At 40.7% G+C, this 23956-nt stretch overlaps 1 protein-coding gene across 4 annotated transcripts in view; it reads left to right on the top strand.

Moving 5' to 3' along the window:
- Positions 1–23956, top strand: part of LRCH1 (leucine rich repeats and calponin homology domain containing 1) — a 252465-nt gene that overhangs the window by 170003 nt on the left and 58506 nt on the right. For 3 of the 4 annotated variants that reach the window (XM_049853153.1, XM_049853155.1, XM_049853154.1), the window contains exons 7-15: positions 928–991; positions 4317–4422; positions 6693–6820; positions 10122–10189; positions 12751–12837; positions 16773–16862; positions 16964–17000; positions 20374–20427; positions 21219–21291. In XM_049853153.1, coding sequence (XP_049709110.1) covers positions 928–991; positions 4317–4422; positions 6693–6820; positions 10122–10189; positions 12751–12837; positions 16773–16862; positions 16964–17000; positions 20374–20427; positions 21219–21291 — 707 coding nt within the window. Of the gene's footprint in view, positions 1–927; positions 992–4316; positions 4423–6692; positions 6821–10121; positions 10190–12750; positions 12838–16772; positions 16863–16963; positions 17001–20373; positions 20433–21218; positions 21292–23956 lie in introns of all 4 variants that reach the window. The other variant, XM_049853156.1, reaches the window with a different exon arrangement.

Here is a 23956-nt window from a genome sequence, read left to right as displayed (position 1 = left end):
AATGTTTGCAAAACGAAGTGGCTTAAAACCTAAGCCTACCCCAGTGATACCTTTATATAATGCTTAAAATATCTCTTTTTTAGTAAAAAAAAAAAAAAAAAAACCAAAAAACAAAAACCCATTGCCATCAAGTCGATTCTGACTCATAGCAACCCTACAGGACAAAGCAGGACTGTCTCATAAGGTTTTCCAGGCTGTAATCTTTATGGAAGCAGGCTGCCACATCTTTTCCCCCGTGGAGCAGCTGGTGGGTTCAAACTATCCACCTTTTGGTTAGTAGCAAGCACTTAACCACTGCACCACCGGGGCTTCTTTTTTTAGTAAACATACTATAAAATATACTTTATCATTGGATAAGAGTTATTGAAAGTAACCACATTTAGTAAGAGGTAAAAGCGCTTATATAGTTTTTATATGCTAGAATCATTAAAATAAGAACATTCATATCTGTTTCAAAGAAAGAATTTTGCATCTAAGACCAGGCCTCTTGGTTAGAGCCTGAAGACAAAGATTTTATCTTGTACTATCTCGGAATAAAGACCCGGTGATGTACTTCTGAAGACTTAATTAGCCACTGAAAACCCTGTGGAGCACAATTGTACTCTGACACACGTGGTCACCAGGAGTCAACACCGTAACTGGTTTATATCATTAGGTAGATAAGCATCTGATTTTTGTTAGGCCTATATCTTAATATTCTTTACTACTGGACTGATTTGTCGTATTGCCCTAATCATTTTTTAAAAAAAGTTACTTTTATTTTTAATATATTAGTATTCTTTACTACTGGACTGATTTGTCATATTGCCTTATACTAATCATTTAAAAAAAAAATGTTACTAGAATGTAGGTTGATGTCCCTTGGTGTTAACTTGGCTACCTTAATTCCTTCCTCAATGAATTCAATATTGATGACATCCATCCCAGCAAGAAAGATTCTGACTCAGGCGTTGGGAGTGACAATGGAGACAAGCGATTATCTGCCACAGAGGTAAAGTTATTGGTCACGTTCTTTCCTTGTGTGCTTCTAGATATTTCTGCTGCTTTCGTCAAACTCCTTTCTGGTAATTCACTCATCTGCTTTGAGAATATGTGATGTTGTTTATGAAAACAATTTGAAATCCTTCAAGGGTTATATAAATATTAGCTGTTTTTACTTTTTCTGTATATTCAGTATTTTATAAATGCCTCCACTGTCGAGTTTCCATTTCCTTCCTCTCCTCCCCCATGTTATTTACAGTATTCATGAATGCCTAATAAATATTTCACCTGACTAAGTGGTGTGCAAGTACCTATGAGGAATCTTTATAAATATGTTTGTTTTAAACTGCAGAGTAATTTGGCCTTCCGCTGAAGTCACCGTTGTTAGGTGCGTGCATGGATGTTAAAGAATCAAGTGTACATTGCATTTCAGTAGTTTACCCACAGCAAATGCACTTATGAGCAGCTATAATTTTTTAATAACAGTATTTGCTTTCTGGAAACTCTTAGATTGTGTTTTATTCAGATAATTGGATGAAAGGTTGGTTATTTTAATGGAGAGTTATTTATAACCACTATAGGAAGCTCACACACTAGAGCTTCCTATAAAACCTGTTGCGGTGGAGTCTATCCTGACTCATAGCGACGCTACAGGGATCAGAGGCAGAGTAGAACTGACTCATAGGGTTTCCAAGGAGCAGCTGGCAGATTTAAACAGTCAACTTTTTGGTTAGCAGCCTGAGCTCTTAACTGCTGCACCACCAGGGCTCCAGAGCCTTGCATTAATATATTATTAAAAGAGGCTTCTTGACTCAGGTTGCCAGAAGGTATAGGTGTGATTGGGGATGGGTGTATCATCAGGGGAAACTTTGATGGCATAGTGGTTAAGTGCTACGGCTGCTAACCAAGAGTTTGGCAGTTTGAATCTGCCAGGCGCTGCTTGGAAACATGGGGGATTTCTACTCTGTCTTACAGGGTCGCTATGTGTCAGAATCGACTCAATGGCAGTGGGTTTGGGTTTTTTTTTTGTTTTTTTTTTTTGTATCATCAGGTCCTGTTCCTTTTTTGAGGGAAGTTTGTAAATTTTTATAGTTATAAATTTTGAAACATTACAGTACCCTTTGCAGATATAATTAATGGGTCAACTACCCCATCTAAGGAATCTCCATTTTTTATTATGTGTGGCCCCCAGGAGAGAGCCGTTTACCAGTTCTCAGGTCTTTAAGTCTTAATACATAGCTAAGAACTTGAATTTATTTTCTACAAAATGTGTTGTAAAGCAGTGCATTAAAAAATTAATACCTTAAAATATTTCAGATATAGAAAATCATTTTTAACAGAAGACGACTTAGTAGGCAGGAAAAGAAGGTCAGTGTCAATAAAAGAAAATGACCCTCATGAAACCACATTAATACTTTACTAGGGTTCCTGGGGGGAATCAAAACTAAACACATTGCTTTATAAGCTGTATTTTAATTCTTCCCTTTCAACTTTATTAAAACGAAGTCCCCTCAAATGTACCATTGTTTCAGAAATTACTCACCCTAAGCTTATTTTCTATTAAATTGAAACAGACTCTGCTTTATCCTTTGTGTCTTCTAAGAATAATTAAGTTGGTTAATAAAACATTACACAAAGGACCCCATTATCCCTTTGTTCTCACTTAGCGTAAGTAGAATATTAATATTCTGAAAGGAGGCTAGACGTTTAGTCTCTCCCTTTTAAGTAGATGCGTATCTTTGGAATTTTGGGGGGGTGGAAGGAAGAGGGACTATAGAAAGGATTATATTCAACAGAATAAAATGCACGGATCTCCCCTTTGGCTTCTCTTGTTTCCCACTGTAGCCTCATTACCTGAGCAACACCTCCAAGAAATTGATCTTTTAGGATGATACAGTCTCTGAATTATCCTACATAGCTTTCTATTTTCACCTTGTTTGGCAAATATATTACTGTCCGTGGTCAGCCTGTCTCGCCCCCCATTTATACCTCATTTTGAGGTTCAGGGATCATACTGCGTTTCCTTTCTTTGGCTGTTACCATTGAATAATTGATAGAGTATTTGTCATTAAGAAATTAAAAACGTGCATTTCTCAAGATAAGCATGTGGGAAAATGTGGGGCTTGTTTTCTGCCTGTTTCCAGACAATTGGTGAGTGTGTCAAAAAGTAAATGAAAACATTCTACCCTGAAGACAGTCATTTCAAGAATTTAGGAGCAAGTTACAATCACCTGAAATGTGCTCTACGGAGATTCCTGGTCCCTCTGATTTGAAAAGCTTTTCACTAAATAAAACCCGTTGCTGTTGAGTCAATTCCAACCGACCCTGTAGGACAGAGGAGAACTGCCTGGGTTTCCAATGAGCAGGTGGTGGATTCGAACTACTGACCTTTTGGTTAGCTGTCGAACACTAAATAGCAACTCTAAAAGGGAGACCTAGGAAAATTCATGAGGTTCTGTATTTCATTTGGGGCAGAATCATAGATTTCCTGAATAAATTACATTAGCTATTGTGTGAAAGGAGCCCCGCAGAAAGAACTACCTCAGATGACTAAACAGAAGCCTTATTCCAAAAATGACAAAGAACACATGCTCTTTTTAAGTAGTACAGTTTTTTAGCACTTTTATATAATCAGTGCAGCTTTCCAGCTAAAAAAAAAAGAAAGAAGCCAAAGCTTAGTGTTGCATATAAGAGGCACTGAAAGTAAATGAGATGTCATCAGAGAGGTTGACTGCTCCTGCTTTTGGTGACTGGCCATGGGAAATCTTAATGTAGTGTTGGTAAGTTAGCTTTGCTGTCAGATCTCAGAGCACCATGGCTGTCAAAACAACTGACCAGACTTAGGGCTAACAGAATAGCCTCCTTACAGTTATTGCTTTGTTTTGTCAGGCTTTACACAGTTCTTTTTAGGTACTCTGAGTGTTACTGTTAGGTTAGAAAAGGATAGATAGGTACCTTCAAAGTTTCAGTTCAAAATACGGGTCCCGAGAAGTATATAAATCTTAAGTGTTAGCTTGATGAATCGTCACAGAGCGAACACGCCCATATAACCAGCCCCAAGTTCAAGAAACAGAACTTTACTAGCACCCCTGAAAAGTTACTTGTGCCCCTTACCCCCACCAGAAGAGTAATCACTATCCTGACTTCAAACACCACGGTTTAGTTTTGCCAGTTTTTGAACTTATGTAAGTGGAATTGTCCTCTGTGTCTGGCTTCTTTTACTCAATACTATGTGTTAGAGAGTCACGAAATGTTGTTTTATCACCTAGTGTTCTCTTCATCTACACTGACAGCACTTCTCCCTTGAATAAAACAGCGTACTCTTATCTTTTTAGCCTTCCGACGAAGACACGGTTAGCCTTAATGTGCCAATGTCAAATATCATGGAAGAAGAACAGATCAACAAGGAGGACGTGTGCCATCGCCTTAGCCCAGTTAAAGGTCTGACAATAAAAGATGGGCAGAAAGTGCTTGTTGTTAAATTTCAAGTGTTATGTTTTAAATTTGCACAAATATGGCAATGATAATAATGTCTCTTTCACACTTGCTATGCACAGTCACTGAGCTGATTTGTGAGGGTGATCTCATTTAAAGGTCAGAATGCCGAGATGGGTACTCTGTCTCCATTTCATACGTGAGGAAGGTGAGGCTCAGGGAGTTTAAGGAACTTGCCAGTGGTCACACAGCTACTATGTAGTAGAGCTATTCTCATTCTGAAGGTTTACACCAGATTCTTTAAATCCACTCTCTGAAAGAAAATATCGATGTGGTAGATATACTAGGACAACCGTAGCTGCTGTACCAGGATTCCCAAATCTCAGTGGCTTAACACCCTCCAAATTAGGTCCAAATGGGAGTTGCTGATTGCTCTTCCAAGTGGTGAGTCAAGGACTCCAGCTCCTTCCATGTTGTGACTACCATCTTCTAGTACTTCCAAGGTTTTCATGCTCTTCTATTTCAAGCTGGAAAAGCATGGGAGTTGGCTCATGGCAGGGAGTGTGGGCTGGGCCTAGGAGGAGTGCACATACTTCCTCAAGAGGCTACATCCAACTACAAGCGAGGGTGGCAAATGTAGTTGAGATGGGAGGCCAGGAATCTGTTTGACTTTGAACAAGTCAGTTCACCTTAATCCCCTCACCTGTACAATGAGGTGATTAGATTAAGTGATTTCTAAGGTCCTTTATAGCTCTTAAATTCTGTGTTCTTAAGGAATCCTTAAAATGGTTACTAAACTCAGTGTATCTCTTGTACCTTCCGTGTCCTGTGATACGTTTCGTACCTTGGTGAGAAGCCCTCATTGAAGCCTGTTTGACAGTATTTTCAATAGAAGCTGTTTGCTCAGTGAGTTTTAAGGAAAATGCTAAATTTAAATTTTTACAATTCGTGGCAGAGACATTTCATTATATGCAAATAGTATAGAACTGAAATGTGGAAATTATCTCCTTAATAGTTTCAGAAATTATGGAATTACTAATACTTTGGGTTAATATGCAAATTATCTCCCTAATAGTTTTGAAGATGCCTTTAGTGGAGTGGAGAGCCATTTCAACCAACCCTATATATAAAGCCAACATTTAGTGCTTGCTGGTTGGTACCATACTTTATCCATCTGCATGCAAAAATACAACTCTATATAGGAACCTTGTTGATGCAGTGATTAAGCACTCAGCTGCTAACCCAAAGGTCAGCGGTTTGAACCCAGCAGCCAATCCAGAAGAAGGATGTGGCAATCTACTTCCATAAAGTTTTGTAACCTTGGAAACCATATGGGGCAGTTCTACTCTGTCCTGTATAGGGTTGCTATGAGTTGGAATCGACTGGATGGCAATGGGCTTGGGGTTTGGATACTTCATATAAAAATATCGCTCTGCCACTCTATTAACCATATATACTTTATAACATTATGCAATATAGGAGTTAGTGTTTTAGGCAAATTTCTCAAAAGAATTATGTAATTTGTTACCAGTGAGTTTTATCCCCTCTGTTCTGTGCCTGAGTAGTCTGCTGGCTAGGAGTCCTTAAAGGACAGCCTTCTTTGGTCCTTTTTAGTCTTCAGATAAGTGAGAAGAGATCTACGTGGTTTTCCTTTTGCCACTCCTTCACCTTCTGGAACACAGTCTAGTTGGATGTGCTCTGCCTGAGAATGCCGGGGCCTGTGTGGGGCCCTTATCATAGTTGCTTTACTTGCTGTTAGGCCTTCAGGCTCTGTTTTGGTCCCTCTTAGAGTCTTCCGTAAGAGTGGTTGCTCCTGAAAAACAGGAAATCACATTGACCAATTTTTTTAATCCCTAAAATGTTAGCAAAACACCTGTCATTTAGTAGTTGCTCAATACATATTCGTCAAATTTTGAATATGAAATAGTTACTTAGCCACACATTATTAAGCACAAAAGCCTTCTTTCAGATTTTCTCTGTTCCTTAAAAAATAAGAGTCAATGTCATTCCTTTTGTAAGGAACCAAGCTGTCAAGAGGCCGTGACTTATACGTTTAGTTTGAGGCTTTCCATTTCTTTTATCTTCATCTTTTTCTTTCTTTTTCCATCTTTTCCTCACATCCCGCAGGGAACAGAAGACCTGGGTCATTTATACACCTCCTTAAAAGGTCAGAGAGAAAGCTGAAATGATTAGATAAGCTATTTGAGGTGCATCCCCGCTTTCCTCATCTGCTCATAAAGTCATGCTCTTTGCTTTCCTTTGTATTTTCCCAATAGGCGAATTTCATCAGGAATTTCAACCAGACCCTTCCCTCTTAGGCGACAATGACAACTCAGGAGAAGAAAGAGACCAATTTACCGAAGGAGCGGATGTTCTCAGTTCCGAATTTATGAACTATATTAAGGCAAGTTGAGGATCAACTAAGTCTTTACTCATTCTCTTCTGGATGAAACCTTAAAATTGAAGTTCGGGAATACTAATCCATCACCTTAAATGATCAACTGGCTGTAATTTTCCTCAAGACTTTATAACGTCTTCTCAAAGGTCAGCTTGTATATTTCCAGATGTTAGTTTCCTGTCCTTGCTGTACATGCCTGTCTGTCTGCCTATGTATTCGATGCTTATTTATATTCAGAAATTACTCAGCTTTGCTGTACTCAGTATGCCACATAAATTAACAAATTACCACTCAGGAAAGCTAAAACAGACAAAGTTTCACATCCTTTTCAATATATTTTAGGTGGCTATTCTTGGAGTATATCCATAGTTGTTGTTTTTTGTTGCCATCAAGTTGGGCCCGACTCATGGCGACCCAGGCACAGTGGGATCGGACCATTTTCACCAGCTGATTTTCAGAAGTAGATCTCCAGGCCTTTCTTCTTAATTCATCTTTGAGAGTTCTGCTGAAACCTGCTCAGAGTAGCAACACGCAGGCGTCCACCGACAGACAGGTGGTGCTGCACGTGAGGTACATTGGCCGGGAATGGAGCCCAGGTTGCCCACCTGGGAGACGAGAGCTCCACCACTGAGCCACCACTGCCGCAGATAGCCAGAGTATAAAGAGGAAATGGAGGCTTTTAAAATCTGGAGATGAATGTCTCCCCTTTTTGGAAAGGTCACTCTGAGGATGCTTAGTCCCGAGCTGCTCGTAGTTCCGTGAGGTGTTGAAAGGCTGCCTGAAGTCGCGCAGCTCTCAGGGAACCTTCGTCATAGTAACAGCAAAGGAAAGAGAAAAACTAGCTCTTTACTAAAGCAGGTAGCTAAGATTCTGCTTTGTAACGTGACCAGGTGCCTTGGTATGTTTCTGCTGGACCTTTTAGTTCACACTGTGGCACCCAGTAATATCAGGATGATTGTTTTGGTAAAATTCAGATTTACTGTGGTGTAGATCACAGGATCCCTGGTGGCACAGTGGTTAAAGCACTCGGCTGCTCACTGGAACGTTGGCAATTTGAACCCACCAGCCTGCTCCACAGGAGAAAGAGGTGGCAGTCTGCTTCCATGAAGATTACAGCCTTGGAAACTCTATGGGGTAGCTCTACTCTGTCCTGCAGGGTTGCTATGAGTCAGAATCGACTCGACGGCAACGGGTGTTTTGGTTTGGGTGAGAGATGATGGTCTCAGAGCTCCTGGGTTTGATTCCTGGCCAATGCAGCTCATGCACGACCACCACCGGTCTGTCAGTGAAAACTTGTGTGTTGCTGTGATCCTGAACAGCAAAGCTTCTAGACTAACACAGACTAGGAAGAAAGGCCTGGAGATCTACTTCCAAAAATCAAGAAAGCCAAGAATGGGATCTCTTAAGTGCTCATTGTGCTTTTCTGAGGACTATGTCATGATGGCTGGACTCAGTCTAAACCGAAGTCTCCAGGCACCATCTTAAAGGTAGTTGGGAGGAAAACAGCTGAACTTGACCCCGTATGAGATCCTGATGCATCAGTAGCCAGGCACTGCCTGTGCTTAGGAGATCATTACCAGCTCAGGACAGAAGCAATGAACCTGACGTAAGATTGTAGAAAACCAACTAAAATAATTTCAAAATGTCTTAGTTCCCTAGTGCTGCTGGAATAATACAAATACCACAGTTGTGGGGCTTTTAAGAACAGAAATTTATTTTCTCACAGTTGTGGAGGCTAAAAGTCCAAACCAGGGTCTTGGCCATGTTGATTCCTTCCTTGTCGGTAGCCCTGGGCCTTCCTTGGTTCCTTGTCACCCTCATGGCATCTTGTCTTCCCCAGAGTGTGCATGCCTCTGCGTCTGATCTGCTTGTTTGATAACTCAGAAGTGATTAGGTCTAGGACACACCCCACGTTGGCATGACCTCGGTAACATACCATTAGGTTACATTATGGAAGGTGATTACATTTGATTGTATTAGATTACATCATAGATTTCAGAGTTAGGATTCCAACATGTATTTTGAGGGGACACAGAATACAGCCCTTTTATCTGTTGGTCTTTCCTTGCCAGGGGAATGTGCCCCCATTCAGGGGTGGCTTCCCTTATGTCGGTTGAGTTAAAGCAGCTTGTCTCTGTATAAGAGATGAAAGTGGAAGGAAACATGTAGAAGGTCAACTGTGGGACACACCTTTCTAAATATACTCTCCCACCCTCTCTGGGGAAAATAAAGAGAGGAGAACATTTTAGTGAATTCCGAATGCTGTACACATGAGAACTATTATTTGCAATTTGAGGTATTTTTCTGTTGTAAAGTATTTTATACTTTCTTTCCCACCAACACACACATACACCCCTCCTCAATACACACACATAAACCTTCTCAGTACACACACACCTCCTCAGTACGCACATACATGCACACATCTCCTCAATACCCACACACACAGACACACATACCCCTTATCAATATACACACACCTGTCCCCTCTCACACACACACCTATCCTCTCACACACACACCTTCTCCTTTCACATGCACACCTCTCCTCTCTCACACACCTCTCTTCTCTCACACACATACACACACCTCTTCTCTCACACACACCTCTCCTGTCTTTCACGCATACCTTTCTTCTCTCACACACACAGCTCACACACACACACATATCTCTCCTCTCACACACACACCTCTCCTCTCTCACACACACCTCTCTTCTCTCTCACACACACACCTTTTCTCTCACACACACACCTCCCCTCTCACACACACCTTTCCTGTCTCACACACACACCTCTCTTCTCTCACACACCTCTCCTCACACACACACCTCTGTCGCACACACCTCTCTCTCACACACCTGTCTCTCACACACCTCTCTCCTCTCTCACACACACACGCACACACCTCTCCCTTCTCACACACACACACTTCTCTCATACACACACCTCACACAAAACACCTCTCTCTGTCTCACACAGACACACACACAGCTCTCTCCTCTCACACGCATGCGTAACCCCTTCAACACACATAAACATCCTTCCTGCATACACACAGACCCCTCCTCAGCACACACACACACACACACACACACACACACCTCCTATTAGAAAGCTAGGGTGCACGTTCACATGTGACTGACATGCCCATGAAAGAATCTGTCAACATCAGGAGGTGCTAAGAGGGCAAAAAGGAATTGAGTTAAGCTTTAAATTTCTGACTCTAAGCTAACAAGTGATGTGGCCTGTGTTCTGACTGTTGAGTAGCTGAGGTTCTCAGCAGACCCGTGTGTTGCTGTCCACAGGGTAGAGCAGAAGACTGTGAGGAACTCTTACGGATAGAAGAGGACGCACACTGGCCACCGGAGGGGCTGTGAGTACCAGACCCAACTACGAGCCACCATCCCTGTGAAGTTCACTGTCGTGATAGAATTTTGATCTGCTTATCTTTTGGCAAGCTACTATTCTTACCCAAGGATATTGATAAGAAGTTTCAAGTTTTTGTGTGCCTGATGTTTATTGTCACATGGGCAATATGGTGCAAGGCCTTAGCCTCTTCCTTGGCCTTTAGTGTTATCTGACTTGAGGCTGAGGGCAGAGACGTGATCCAGCGAACTAGAATTTTTATACAGGAGATTCCAGATGCCTTCTGAAAACTGGACCTCAGATGATCTGTAGAATGGGCTCTGCTTCTTTACCCGGAGTGTTCTGGTCAGAGATCTGAGAAAACCATATACTTTTAATGCCCTGTCCTCAATTCTGATGGTTGTAATAGCTGCATTTATTAAATACCAGGCGTACCAGGCCCTGTCTCAAATACACAAGTGGTAACTCATTTCATCTTCACAATAATCCTATAAGTTCTGTTATCATCCCCCATTTCCCAGATGACAAAACTGAGGCTCAGAGAGATTGATGATCTTGTCCCAAGGTCACAGAGTGGCAGGGCCAAGATTTCACTCCAAGAACTCTGATGCCAAACTGATATCCTTATACTCTACAGGACATAAAGTCTTGCTTGGCAAGATTAACGGGGGAGGGTCTGCATGACCTATCAGTTGATGAACCATACAATTGCCAGGGGAATTTCATTTGGACCATGTGGTATAGAGGAGCCCTGGTGGTGCAGTGGTTAAAGTGATCAACTGCTAACCGAAAGATTGGCGATTCGAAACCACCAGTGGCTCTGTGGGTGAAAGATATGGCAGTCCACAGAGATTTACAGCCTTGGAAACCCTGTGAGGTCACTGTGAGTCGGAATTGACTCTCCAGCAGTGGGTTTATGTGGTATAGAGTAGAATTTTGGTTCCAAAGATTTGGTTTTTCTATAACCTGGAATATGTAGGCTTGGATCTTCTGTTGTGCTTTGCACAATTTCTTCCCGTATTGAGGATTGACCATGTTGTTTAAGTTCCCGCACTTACAGAAAGATGTTGGGTTACATTTTATAGTGGGAAGGGGTTGTTGTTGTTGTTGTTAACTGCTGTTGAGTTGGCCCCTTGACTCACACACACACCTCTCCATATACAAGGAAATGAAATGTTGCCCAGTCTTGTGCCATCCCTGTGATTGGTTATGGATTGGACCGTTGTGGTCCACAAGGTTTTCACTGGCTGATTTTTCAAAGTAGATTGCCAGGCTTTGCTTCCTAGCCCATCTTAGTTTGCAAGCTCCACTGAAACGTCTTCAGCATCATAGCAACATGACAGCCTGCCCTGACAGATGGATAGGGGCCGCACTTGAGGTTCACTGGCCAGGATGGCGAGAATTCTACCATGGCACCACTATTTCCTTAGTGGAAAACAGGAAAGGCAATCAAATATCTCTTGCCCTTTAAATAAATACATTACAGAGGTGCTTTTGAATCAGTATTATCAGTGATTTTTCGGCTACATTTCTATGAGGCCAGGGAGGCCTAGCTTCATTATAGGATCATAGAAATATAGGAAGAGAGATGTTTTTAAACTGTGTGAAGCTATGGAACTCTGTTCTCAATCTTATGTCTGTTGGTCTCAACCTTAGCTGTAGATCAGTGTCATCTGTAGAACTTTGTAAGAATTATACAAATGCTCAAGCCTTGGTCCAGACCGACTTAAAACCCACAAACCCAGTGCCGTCGAGTCGATTCCGACTCATAGCAACCCTATAGGACAGAGTAGAACTGCCCTGTAGAGTTTCCAAGGAGCACCTGGCGGATTCGAACTGTCGGCCTCTTGGTTAACAGCCGTAGCACTTAACCACTACACCACCAGGGTTTCCCCAGACCAAATTAAGAGTATTAAATATTTGTGTGTGTATGTGTGTGTGTACATACGTACATACACACATGTACGTATATATGTATATATTTAAGCTTCACAGATGATTTTGCTGCATATAGAGCCTGGACTGGGAACACCATGGTTGAGAGCAATGGCTGCCAACCAAAAGGTCAGCAGTTCAAATCCACCAGGTGCTCCATGGAAACTCTACGGGGCTGTTCTACTCTGTCCTGTGGGGTTGCTGAAAGTCAGAATCGACCCCACGGCAGTGGGGTTTTTTTATCCCACACCGAAGCCTCATACTCTATGAAAGCAATAGGACTGGGCCACAGTGGGTGAACTGGAGGTGGTTCTACTCCTTGGAGGCCTAGGGCTCAGGAAAGGCCAGTGTGAAAACCATGGTCTAGTGCATTGCCCTGATTTTACAGGTGACCAGGTGGAGGACCACAGGTAGGAACTTAGCGTGAGCTGCTTTAAGGCAGAGCCGGGCTCCCCCAACCCGGGAGCTCCTCCCACCCTGCAGGGCACTGACACATCTTGGCTGAAATGTTGCATTTGCCCAAATCATTTTTTATATGTTAAATGGACTTTTGAAAGTTTGTTTTTAGGAGCCTAGATGATAATTTATGTTTTCTTGATGACTTTTATTCTTGTGCTTGGTTTCATGTTACAGAATAAGTTCATCCAAAACTCAGGACATGGACATAGCGATGATCGAGCAGCTGAGAGAAGCGGTAGATTTGCCGCAGGATCCCGACAGGTAGGCACGTCTTTCCTTGGCCTAGGTTCCCTATGTAAGTAATGCGTACCAAGGTACTGAGCACATTATCTCAGTTTTTAAATATTTATGCATACAATGTGTGCTCAAACTAACCACTAAAAATCAGAGAATAGTCATTTAACAGCCTGTTTTCCCAAGAACCAAACTTCTGGAGGTATTAAAATTCATCCCCTACATAAAAAAAAAATTTTTTTTTTACCCCATTCCCCCCAACGGGGCATTTCTGTAAAATTTATACAGGAATTTTTGGTGTAATTCTTAGGAAATAGATATATGGTAGAAGTGCAAATTTTATATTGCTCAACAACAGTTAACATCCCTGATTTATAAATACATAAAGGAGAAAAGAACTGGTATATCAAGCACTGCTATCTTTATATCTGGTTGTGCCAGATAGGGTCACCGTGAGTTAGAATTGTCTCAACGGCAATGGGTTTGGCATGGTTTTGGTGGCAAATATATGTTAATTAAATAGTACATTTTTAAAGATTTGGATTACAGGATAACTTTTTATTTGAGTTGGCCTTTGCCAGTAATAGGCACTATATGCAATGAGTATACTTTTTGATATCTTAGGTAGGGATAGGAACCCTGGTGGCACAGCGGTTAAGTGCTGCAGCTGCTAACAAAAAGGTCAGCAGTTCAAATCCACCAGCCACTCCTTGGAAACCCTGTGGGGCAGTTCTACTCCATCCTGTAGGGTCGTTATGAGTCAGAATCAACTCAACTGCAATGGGTTTTGGCTAGGGATAATGGAATTCCCATGGACAAAATGTTTTTAAGCAAAACAATATATCCTATATCATGCAATAACTAACTTACCAGTTCACCAGTTACTGTAGTCAGCCCCGACTTATGGCGACCCTGTGTGTGTAAGAGTAGAACTGTGCTCTATAATAGGGCTTTCAAAGGCTGATTTTTTGTAAGTAGGTCTCCAGGCCTTCCTTCCAGGGTACCTCTGGGTGGTCTGGAGCCTTCAACCTTTCAGTTAGCAGCCAAGCCTGCTAATAGTTTGCATCAACCAGGGACTCCAGTAACTACCTTATCGTTAGAGAAATAGATGCAAAGCTTATCCCTGGTAAACTTTTCAGGAGTCTTGAGACTTATGAAGATGGTGTGGTCTTATATATGGTGAACATGGAGATGATCCCACAGCCATCTCTGCTGGGCTCTTGGAATAAAAAAAGGGATGAGTTAGTGAATCCCAGCATGCCAGTGAGAGTATGCCAGCCGTGTACAGTTAGTGTCAGGTTGACTGTAAATGGCTGAAAAGCTTCAGTGATTGATTTGAAAAGCATTTAAATTCTGTAGACATTAATTGAGTACTTAGAGAGTGGGAGAACCTTCATTGTGCACCTTGGGGGATATAAACTTAAACAAGACACAGCCCTAGCTTTCTGAGAACTTAAACTGTAGTAGGTGGAGACTGCCTTGAGGAGTTATTTATAAGTGTAATTATTTAAGTGCTTGAAATGGAGGCAACCAGTTCTGTGGAGTCAGTTCTGACTCACTGTGGCCCCGTGTGCATCAGAGTAGAACGGTGCTCCACAGGGTTTCCAATGCCTGATTTTTCAGAAGTAGGTCACCAGGCCTTTCATCCAGGGCACATCCAGATGGACTGGAATCTCCAGCCTTTCAGTTAGCAGCCAAGAGCATTAACTTTGCACCACCAGGGACTGCAGGTGTCAGTGGCAGCGGTATGGAAATCTGGGCCTGGCCCAGTAGTAAGACAATAGTAACAAGGAAGAAGTGCCTCCTCTCCGGGCCTCAGTTGCCTCATCCTCTGTGAGAAGTGGGTTGGACTGCAGATCTGCACGTTCCTTTGCAGCTCTGAAACGTCTGAGTCCGTGAGTTGCTAAGATTCTTGAGCAAGCTCGAATGGTGGGTGTGTTCCACGTTGTGGAATAAAACATTCTCTAGCCACCTTTCAAGTGACTTTAGATTTGCATCTTTATAGGGTACCATTTTAAAATTATATTGTATTGTAAAACTTTACATAGATTCCATTTTCTCCATAAAAGAATCCACTGCTTTGGCCTTCATAGGTCCTTCTTGTTTATGCTGAAATAATTATTACAAAATGACAATTCTAATTTTATTATTATATTATTTATTGTAATGTTTCTGTGAGCCAGTATAATAGAACCCTGTTTTTGCTTTTGATAAAGAGAGGGCACTTCAAGAGGTCATTTATTTCTAGCTACTTGAGACTGAATATTAGTAATAAGAAAGTTTACATACACATTGAATTGTTCCTTTATCTCATATTTCATAGACCCAGGGTTTTTTTGTTTTTGTTTGTGCGTTTTTACTTCTGGTTAAGCCACTAATCGTTGGGTTAAATTTTGGAACTTTACATTTTATACAACCTTTTTTTTTTTAATGTCAGAATTTTTTTTGTTTTTCTGTTTATTGCTGCCCTGTTCTGCCTTTATCTTGTTTTCTTCTCTCAAGGACTTCTGATTATTAGTTTGATAGGATCTTCAATAGAAATGTATAATAAGAACTCATTTCTGCCCTTTAAAATGGCTTTGTAACTTTTATAAAACTTACAGAAATTCCTGGTTTTATAGGTCTTTAAAAAAAAATCTACCTCTTAAAATTGTAGGAATTAAAAAACTATATATGAGAAAATTTTAAAAATATGCATATCAACTTGTGAATTCTTATTTTTTAAGTATTAATACATATCAGAGAGATCTGCCTGTTAAAACTAATATATCTCAAGATATATACTATGTCTTACTCTTAGCAACATTACTTGCTTCTGTAAATTAATAAAGTTCTAGAATAAAATTTATTATGTAATACCTATGAAGACTATGACTCTATCAGAAATGTCTGCTCTATAGTAGATAAGTTGGATCTAGATGCCAAGAGCAGATGGAAAATTATATTTTGACGTGTGGTGGGAAAATACCATGTTGTTTGAAAAGTTTATCATAAACTTTTCATCACTTGATCATAAGGATACATATAACTTTTTTATGTACTGACATTTTAAACTAAATATGACCAAAAGCAATAGAATTCATTAAAAATAAAGGTTCAAAATGCTTCAAAGTCCAGCGTAGCAGGGGCAGGGGTCTGGGGACCATGGTTTCAGGGGACATCTAAGTCAATTGGCATAAGAAAATCTATTAAGAAAACATTCTGCATCCCACTTTGAAGAGTGGCATCTGGGGTCTTAAACGCTAGCAAGCAGCCATCTGAGAAGCATCAATTGGTCTCAACCCACCTGGATCAAAGGAGAACGAAGAACACCAAGGACACAAGGTGATTACGAGCCCAAGAGACAGAAAGGGCCACATGAACCAGAGACTACATCATCCTGAGACCAGAAGAACTAGATGGTGCCCGGCTATAACCGATGACTGCCCTGACAGGGAACACAACAGAGAACCCCTGAAGGAGCAGGAGAGCAGTGGGATGCAGACTCCAAATTCTCATAAGACCAGACTTAATGGTCTGACTGAGACTAGAAGGACCCCGGTGGTCATGGCCCCCAGACCTTCTGTTGGCCCAGGACAGGAAAAATTCCCAAAGCCAACTCTTCAGACATGGATTGGACTGGACAATGGGTTGGAGAGGGATGCTGGTGAGGAGTGAGCTTCTTGGATCAGGTGGACACTTGAGACTATGTTGGCATCTCCTGCCTGGAGGGGAGATGAGAGGGTGGAGGGGGGGTTAGAAGCTGGTGAAGTGGACACGAAAAGACAGAGTGGAGGGAGAGAGCAGGCTGTCTCATTAGGGGGAGAGTAATTGGGAGTGTGTAGCAAGGTGTATATGGGTTTTTGTGTGAGAGACTGACTTGATTTGTAAACTTTCACTTAAAGCACAATAAGAATTATTTAAAAAAATAATAAAAGTTCAATAAATTTACTCATCTGTATTATTTTTTTCATACTCTTTAGGTTAAGTACAGATATTACAGAGAGAAGTGTCATAAACCTTTATCCCATGGAGTCAGCTGAAGCCTTAGAATTACAAGATAATACATTAAAGTATGTTTACATTTTAATAACAGAAATGTATTTCTCTTTTTACATTGAAACATTTGCTTTGAATTTCACGTTATGTCCTTTTTTTTTTCTTGTTTGTATAGTGGTCAGATACAGCTGGAGACATCTCTGGTGTGTGAGGTAAGGCTGCTCTTGGATTAACCAGAACTCTGTGCAGTACCCTGCCAGAGAACACTGGCCACCAAATTCTGTAGAGATTCATCAGGAGATAAAAGGTTTATTTTTTTAAGATGGATTTTTCAACTTTTTCATGAGTTGGGATTGACTTGATGGCAACGGTTTGGAGCCCTGGTGGCACAGCAGTTAAGGGCTACAGCTGCTAACCAAAAGGTTTGCAGTTCAATTCCACCAGCTGCTCCTTGGAAACCCTGTGGGGCAATTCTACTCTGTCCTTCAGGGTTGCCGTGAGTCAGAATGGACTCGATGGCTCTTTAGTTCTCATGCCTACTTATTATAAACCAAACCAAAAAAATTAAACTCATTGCTGTCACGTCAATTCCAGCTCCTGGCGACCCCATGTATTATAGAGCTGCTCCATAGGATTTTCTTGGCTGTAATGTTTATGGAAGCAGATCACCAGGCCTTTCTTTTGCAGTGCCACCGGGTAGGTTTGAACCACCAACCTTTAGATTATTAGTCGAGTGGGCACAGTTTGCAACACCTTGGGACCATATTATACTCCACCCACCATTAAAGATAGAGTTGGCTACTTCCAGTAGTTTCTCTAAATGCTTACTATGAGACAGTCTTCCTGAGTGAGGTGATAGCAACTAAGATACAGAGTGCAACTGTGCTGAGTCAAGAAACTGGAGGTAGGATCGTTCAATCCAGGTTTTACAGCCCGGAAATCAGTCTGTTAACTGGCCAGATGAAATTAAACTAGAAAGGACTTGAAAGACAAGACCAAACCGTTTGGGAAATTTCTAGGAGGATTAGAGGAACACAGTGAAGAGAAAGCTGCTGGGGAACTGGTGGCAGGGTGATGGTAGGTTGGGTAGCGTTACATGGGGTGATACTTGGGTGGCTGTACATAAAACTAGAGATGAGCCTACAAGGTGCCAGAGAAGGATGAAGTTAACCAAGTCATGGTGAGATTGGTTTGAGATAGTGACTTGAGAGTGAAACAGGTTACAGCTTGTTCCATCTCTTCTTAGAGAGGGGGCTTAGAATGACTAATTTAGGTATGAAGATTGTGGGAAAACCAATTTCTAGCCCTTGAGGGGTCTGCACATGAACTGTAGTAGAACAGTTCCAGGCTCTTAAAAGCATACTGATGCTGAACTGACAGCATGCGATTTGCTGGGTAATTTGGGGCCCAGGCAAGTGCATTTATTAAAAGCTCTCAGTATGACTCTGTGTATTTGGGAATCAAGTCTCCCTGCTAAGGAAATATGAGGAAGAGTGGTACTGGCAAAAACCATGTTCCGGGAGAGTATGGTTTAGCTCTTAAGCACAGCCACTTGGAATTATGTCAGGCATCACTCCCAGCTCAGACTTGCTAACTATGGGCAAGATACCGGTAATTAGCCTCTCTGAGCCTTGTCCTCATTTTCCACAAACTGGGATGATGATAATAATACCTGTTGTAAAGATTAAATAAGATGAGTCAAGAAAGATCTCACAACACAGGGCACCCAATAAATGTTAGTTGCTATCATTATGCTCCCACTCTCTTTTTGTTATGGTGCGGTATTTAGGCAAAGTCACTGGCCCAGCTCTTCCTCTGGGTGGAGGCGTCATTGCCTTACCCAGCAGTGGAGCAACAGGAAGCTTCTGTTGCAGCTGCCCTGGGCCCATTGCACCATTCTCGCCATTTGTGACAGGCTGCTTTTGATTTTGCTCAGACCTACTTTTTTTTTTTAGGGGAAATAATTTTTAACTTATAAAAGCTTTCCAAATATATATATATATGTATATATATAAAAAGTAAGGAACACCCATATTTCCTTTACTCAGATTTAGTTATTATTAACATTTTATCACATTTGCTCTAGCATTTCTTCTCCCTCTGTCTCTCTTCCTCTCCCCTTCTCTGTCTCACACACACGTTTCTTTTTTCTTTTTCTGAGTCATTTGAGGCTAAATTTCATAAGGCATACCCCTTAAACCCGAAATACTTCAGCATGTGTGTCCTAACAATATGGATTTTACCTTACATAATAATATTCCACTTATCAACCTCATAAACTTACATTGATATTGTATTTTCATCTAATATATCATCCGTATTTCAAATTTTTCAGTTGATATAATAATGTCCTTTATATGTTCTTTTATAAAAGCAGATTGCCAGGCTTCTGGTTAGACTTGAACCACCAGCCTTTTGCTTAGCAGCCAAGCATATTAACTGTTTGCAGGACCCAGAGTCTCCAAAAGGAAAGCAGAGCAGCACAAAATAAGCTAGGGTGTGCCCACTGTGGTCCTTCTCCTGTGTTGGCCTAGGATTCTGCCCTCAGCCCCTGTTCCTCTCCTTCCATACTCCCTCCCTAGAATACCAGGTCACCCTCATGGACTCAGCCACCCCATAAATAATAATGACTTCCTATTTTTTTTTTTTTTTAATCTATAGCTCTTGTGTCAAATCCCAGTCCCCAGGGTTCAGATATATATGTACAGATGCCTGCTGAGCCTTTTCATCTCTATCCTCCTTGAGTTTTTCATTCTCTACCTGGCTGAACTAAAGCTATAATTTCCCTCTTGAACTCGTACTTAGTGACAACATACCTACCCAGTCACTCCTGCTGGGAGCCAGGATGTCCTAAAGCTTCCTCCATGGCCAGTCCCAGGTCCTGCGTTATACCTTAAAAACATTTCTTAGATCTTTCTCTAACTTAGTGATTGCCAACGTGAACTGATGGTGAACTGACAGCATGCGATTCGCCCAGGGAATCTCGGGTCCAGGCATGTGCATTTGTTAAAAACTCCCGATGTGATTCTGTGTGTTTGGGAACTACTACTCCCTCAGACCATTTTTAAAACCAGTAATGAAAACGGAAACCCTGGTTGCATAGTGGTTAAGAACTACGACTGCTTACTAAAAGGTTGGCAGTTTGAATCCCCCAGGCACTCCTTGGAAGCTCTTCGGGGAAGCTCTGCTCTGTCCTATAGGGTCACTATGACTCAGCATCCACTTGATGGCAATCAGTTTTTGGTTTGTAATGAAAACAGGGTGTGGGGGTAGGGGCGGCAGATAGCCTGATAACCTCAAAGGTAAACTGATGCTCATAGTGAGGCACTTTGGCCTGAATTCTGTTCCTGGAATCCCTTAGTTTGTGTAATATTTCAGATAGCTCTTCCTATGAAGACAGCTTTGTATTTTTAAAAATGTAAGTAGAACCTACTTGGCTACTTACTGTACTAACGAGTTAATTGAATTCATCTTCATTGTGTGCCTGTGTGCCGGGGATGTGATGGAAGCAAGAAAGATGAAGTTCTTGCCTCACCAGTTTTACAGCCCAGCGGAACAAATCACACACTGTTTTCCTTCTTTAAGGTGCAGAATGATCTAACGTCACAGAGTAATGGGAGCCAGTATTCTCCAAACGAGGTAAGGTTCCTGAAGGTGAAGGGAAGCTGTCTCACACACACGTTTCTTTTTTCTTTTTCTGATGTTATGCTAAATTGGCATGTCTTTTACAGAAAGACAGAATCTAGGTCTGTTGTGATTAATTAATTGCAGCTAATTGAGTATTGCAGATTCTCTCAGAACCCATCTGACTCTCCTTAGCTCCCATAAGCCTTATCTGCCCCTATTCATAATTAAAGATTAGTTTTTATAAGATAGATTTAATAAAATACATATATATATATGTGGGAACCTTTTTATTGAGTGGCTTTGCCCCAAACAGAATGAAAATAGCTGTGATAGGCAACATTTAGGATGTCTCGTTATCCGTAAATGATTCAGGATGGGGCTTCCCTGTAGAGGAGACATCTGTTCAGTGTTCTCTTTTCGTCATCTCGTAGTGTTATGCGTTGTTATCACGGGTGCCTAGTTTTGGATGTAGGGGTGTGTGTATATTGTGTGCATGCTGAAATGCTCACACACACCTGTACTGAAGGAGAAAAGGATTGTTAGTTTTGCATGATTGTAAAACATTTTTATAATGAGCAGATAAAAAATGGAAGGAATACCAACAAAGCATCATTTTTTTTTCATTCTGCCACTGGAAACATTTGCCACGTGAAGATGCATGTGTTAGCGTATCTTTTAGCCAGGACTTCACCACACAGCAGTGGATGCAAAAAGGTCTTGGTCATATGATAATCCTTGAGCGCAGAGAAGCATGCCTGGTTCTGCTGCAGTGTTTTAAACTTCCTTTCTTTCTGACTCCTCAGATGAGTGAGAATTCTCCTGCTGTCTCTCCTACCACAAACAACACAGCTCCTTTTGGCCTGAAGCCTCGATCAGGTAAATTACTGCCTGAACCTGTTCTTACACCTGAGACAGAGAACACAGTGGTTTCTCGTTAGCCTTATAAATTTGTACATGATTAGTGTGAACATCTTTGTCAACTCTGGTGAGTTTGAATCCTGGCATCAGAACCTTGCTACAGCTTGGGAAATCCAGATGTGGGAGCTTTGTTTTTAATCCATCCAGTTGTTTAGTCCATGTTATCAGTAATGAATTACCTCTTTTGGAATCAGAGCAAAGAAAAAAAAAAAAGGATGGTAGATGTGTGTGTTGTTAAAACAAAAGATGATATTAAGCCAGTAATAGAAATGTATTGAAATTTATTTAATATACGATTTGCAAATCAGGCTAAAATTTTGACTAAAAAAAATGTTCCAAAGAGGAAAGAACTTCCCAAGATTCTTATACCCCATCTTATCTACATTGCCATGGAAACGGGGCCAGAACAGTATTTACATAAAAACAATTTACCCTGAAACACAGCTTCTATCTGATCTTGGAGTTTTCTGTTTTTCAAAACTGACCACGCGTAGATAATTCTTCAAAAGAGCCCTATGCCAAAGGCAAAACAGTCTTTCCTAATTTATCTAGATCCTTTTGACTCAAAGGTGACTTTAGGAAACCAGTTCTCTCAAGGCTTGAGGTTCAAAAGAATATCTCAGGGAGATAGCTTGTGGGTGGGGGGGTTCCCCCACCTCCATGAAACCCAGAAATCTGGATTCCAGCATTAAACTCTGTTCCTCATGTGTTAAATGCAGAACAAATAATGTATTGAGTTTTTCAACCCAGAGAAGATAAAAAAAAAAAAAAGCCACCCCTTACCCCACTGGTTCCTGGGGCTCTGCTGAGGGTAGGCTCTGGGAGAGTGGCTCCTTTCTGAGCCTGGTGGGTCCCATGTACTTACATAACAAGATGATCATTTCAAGGCTTGTGTGAGTGGTCAGGCATCATAAAGACTTTTCTGAAAGCATTCTGCTAATATTACCTACTTTTTTGGTTTAATATTAGTATATTCACAAAAGCAAATTATAGCCATGTATAAAATAATGACTCATTTTAAAAAGGACTATGTATAGAAATGTGCTTCTTCTGTTTGTTTTTTTCCATTTATTTCAAGTTCTGTCATTATTTACTTTTTTTTAGGTTCTTTGTTTTTAATCTTTTTGATTGTTTGGTCTTTAGCATACACTCTCTGCTAATGCTTTTAAGCAAATTCTATTAAAGGACTCAGATACTTTAAAGTAAAAGCTGATTAGGAGCTCATATGCTGTCTGGCGTCCCAATAAAGCATTTTGGCAACAGCAGAAGTTACATATACGTATATTTTGAAGAAGGGTACATGTAGAAAAAGAACAGATACGACACTTTTTTTTTTTTATTACTGTTTTGCCCTTTTATCTTTATTTTTTTTAATTGTGGTGAACACATGTGTAACAAAGCATATGCCAAAGGTGACTCTTTAAAAAGGAATTTTTTTTTTTTTTTTAATTCCTGGAGCAAGTTGTTGATTGTGGCCAGGTATAATGGTTTCCCAGCATTTTGAATGGGCCCTGAGGCAAAGGCATTTGAGAAAATGCCTTGGGTGTTTCAAACGCTTGTGGTATTTTATGGAGAGCCAAACAGTACATGAAATAAGGCTCAAATGCTGGGCACCTCAGTTAGAGCACTGAGCATATGTGGCCCAAGCTGAGCAGTGGGCCCTGAGGTTGGCTTCCACTTCCACAGCATCAGGTTGGTGCTGGGAAAAATGGGGGTCAGTCCAGGCACCGCTCCCCTCATCCAGGCCTTCACTGACAGGATGCTGGGAACATGGTCTGTATACAATGAGGACCTCCGATTGTGCTCCTGACTTTCTCCTAAAAGGCAGTTGTACACCATTTAAAAATGTTTTATCAAGCAAATTAAAAGTTGAATGAATCTCCAAAGAACAATATTATTTTGAATACACATTTTTGCAATTCAGTTCTAAAATTGTTTCAGTGACTTTTTTATTCCTTTTATAGATTCCAAACGCAGCTCATCAAAGTTAGGGCTTACAGTGTACTTGCTCTGTTAAACAATTTCATATTCTTTGTAGTGGTGAAAAAATAAATGGAGTATTTACTTTACACAGCAGAAAACACAGACCATTTCCTCTCAATGTAGAAATTGTACTGGTTATTGAGAGCTCTGTCCCCTTTATTGTTGTAAATAATACTAATTTATCTTCAGAAATATTAGGTGAAATATCAGAATTTTATAAAACTAGAATGATAAATTGAGATTGTTTCATTTTATTTAATAATTTCAAAATATTACAGTATGTATTTTTTACATTTTCTGGGAAATATGTATATAGTAATCTTAACTGAGGATCATATGGTTAAGAAAGACAGAAACCATTTTTGATTGTGTAGTCTGGAACTTTCAAAAGCCAATTAATTTTTATTTTAAAATTAAGTATGCGAATTTATGTGATTTCTGTGTTATATATAAAAAAATAGCAAGTAGGAAGAATTTAGATTCTGAAAGTTAGCTGATAATTTTCTTTAAAGAAATGTTTTTTGGGGGAGGGATATTCTTTGATTTACCCCCGGAGAAACAAAATTGCATGCACCCAAATATTCATTCCTAAAACTACATGTATTTATTTTACTAGCCCTGCCTGGTGATTGAATAAAAA

This window comes from Elephas maximus, chromosome 14, assembly GCF_024166365.1.
Source record: "Elephas maximus indicus isolate mEleMax1 chromosome 14, mEleMax1 primary haplotype, whole genome shotgun sequence".
In the NCBI taxonomy this organism is placed as follows: domain Eukaryota; kingdom Metazoa; phylum Chordata; class Mammalia; order Proboscidea; family Elephantidae; genus Elephas; species Elephas maximus.
The sequence above is the reverse complement of the archived record's forward strand: the minus strand, read 5'-3'. Positions and strand labels throughout refer to the sequence as shown.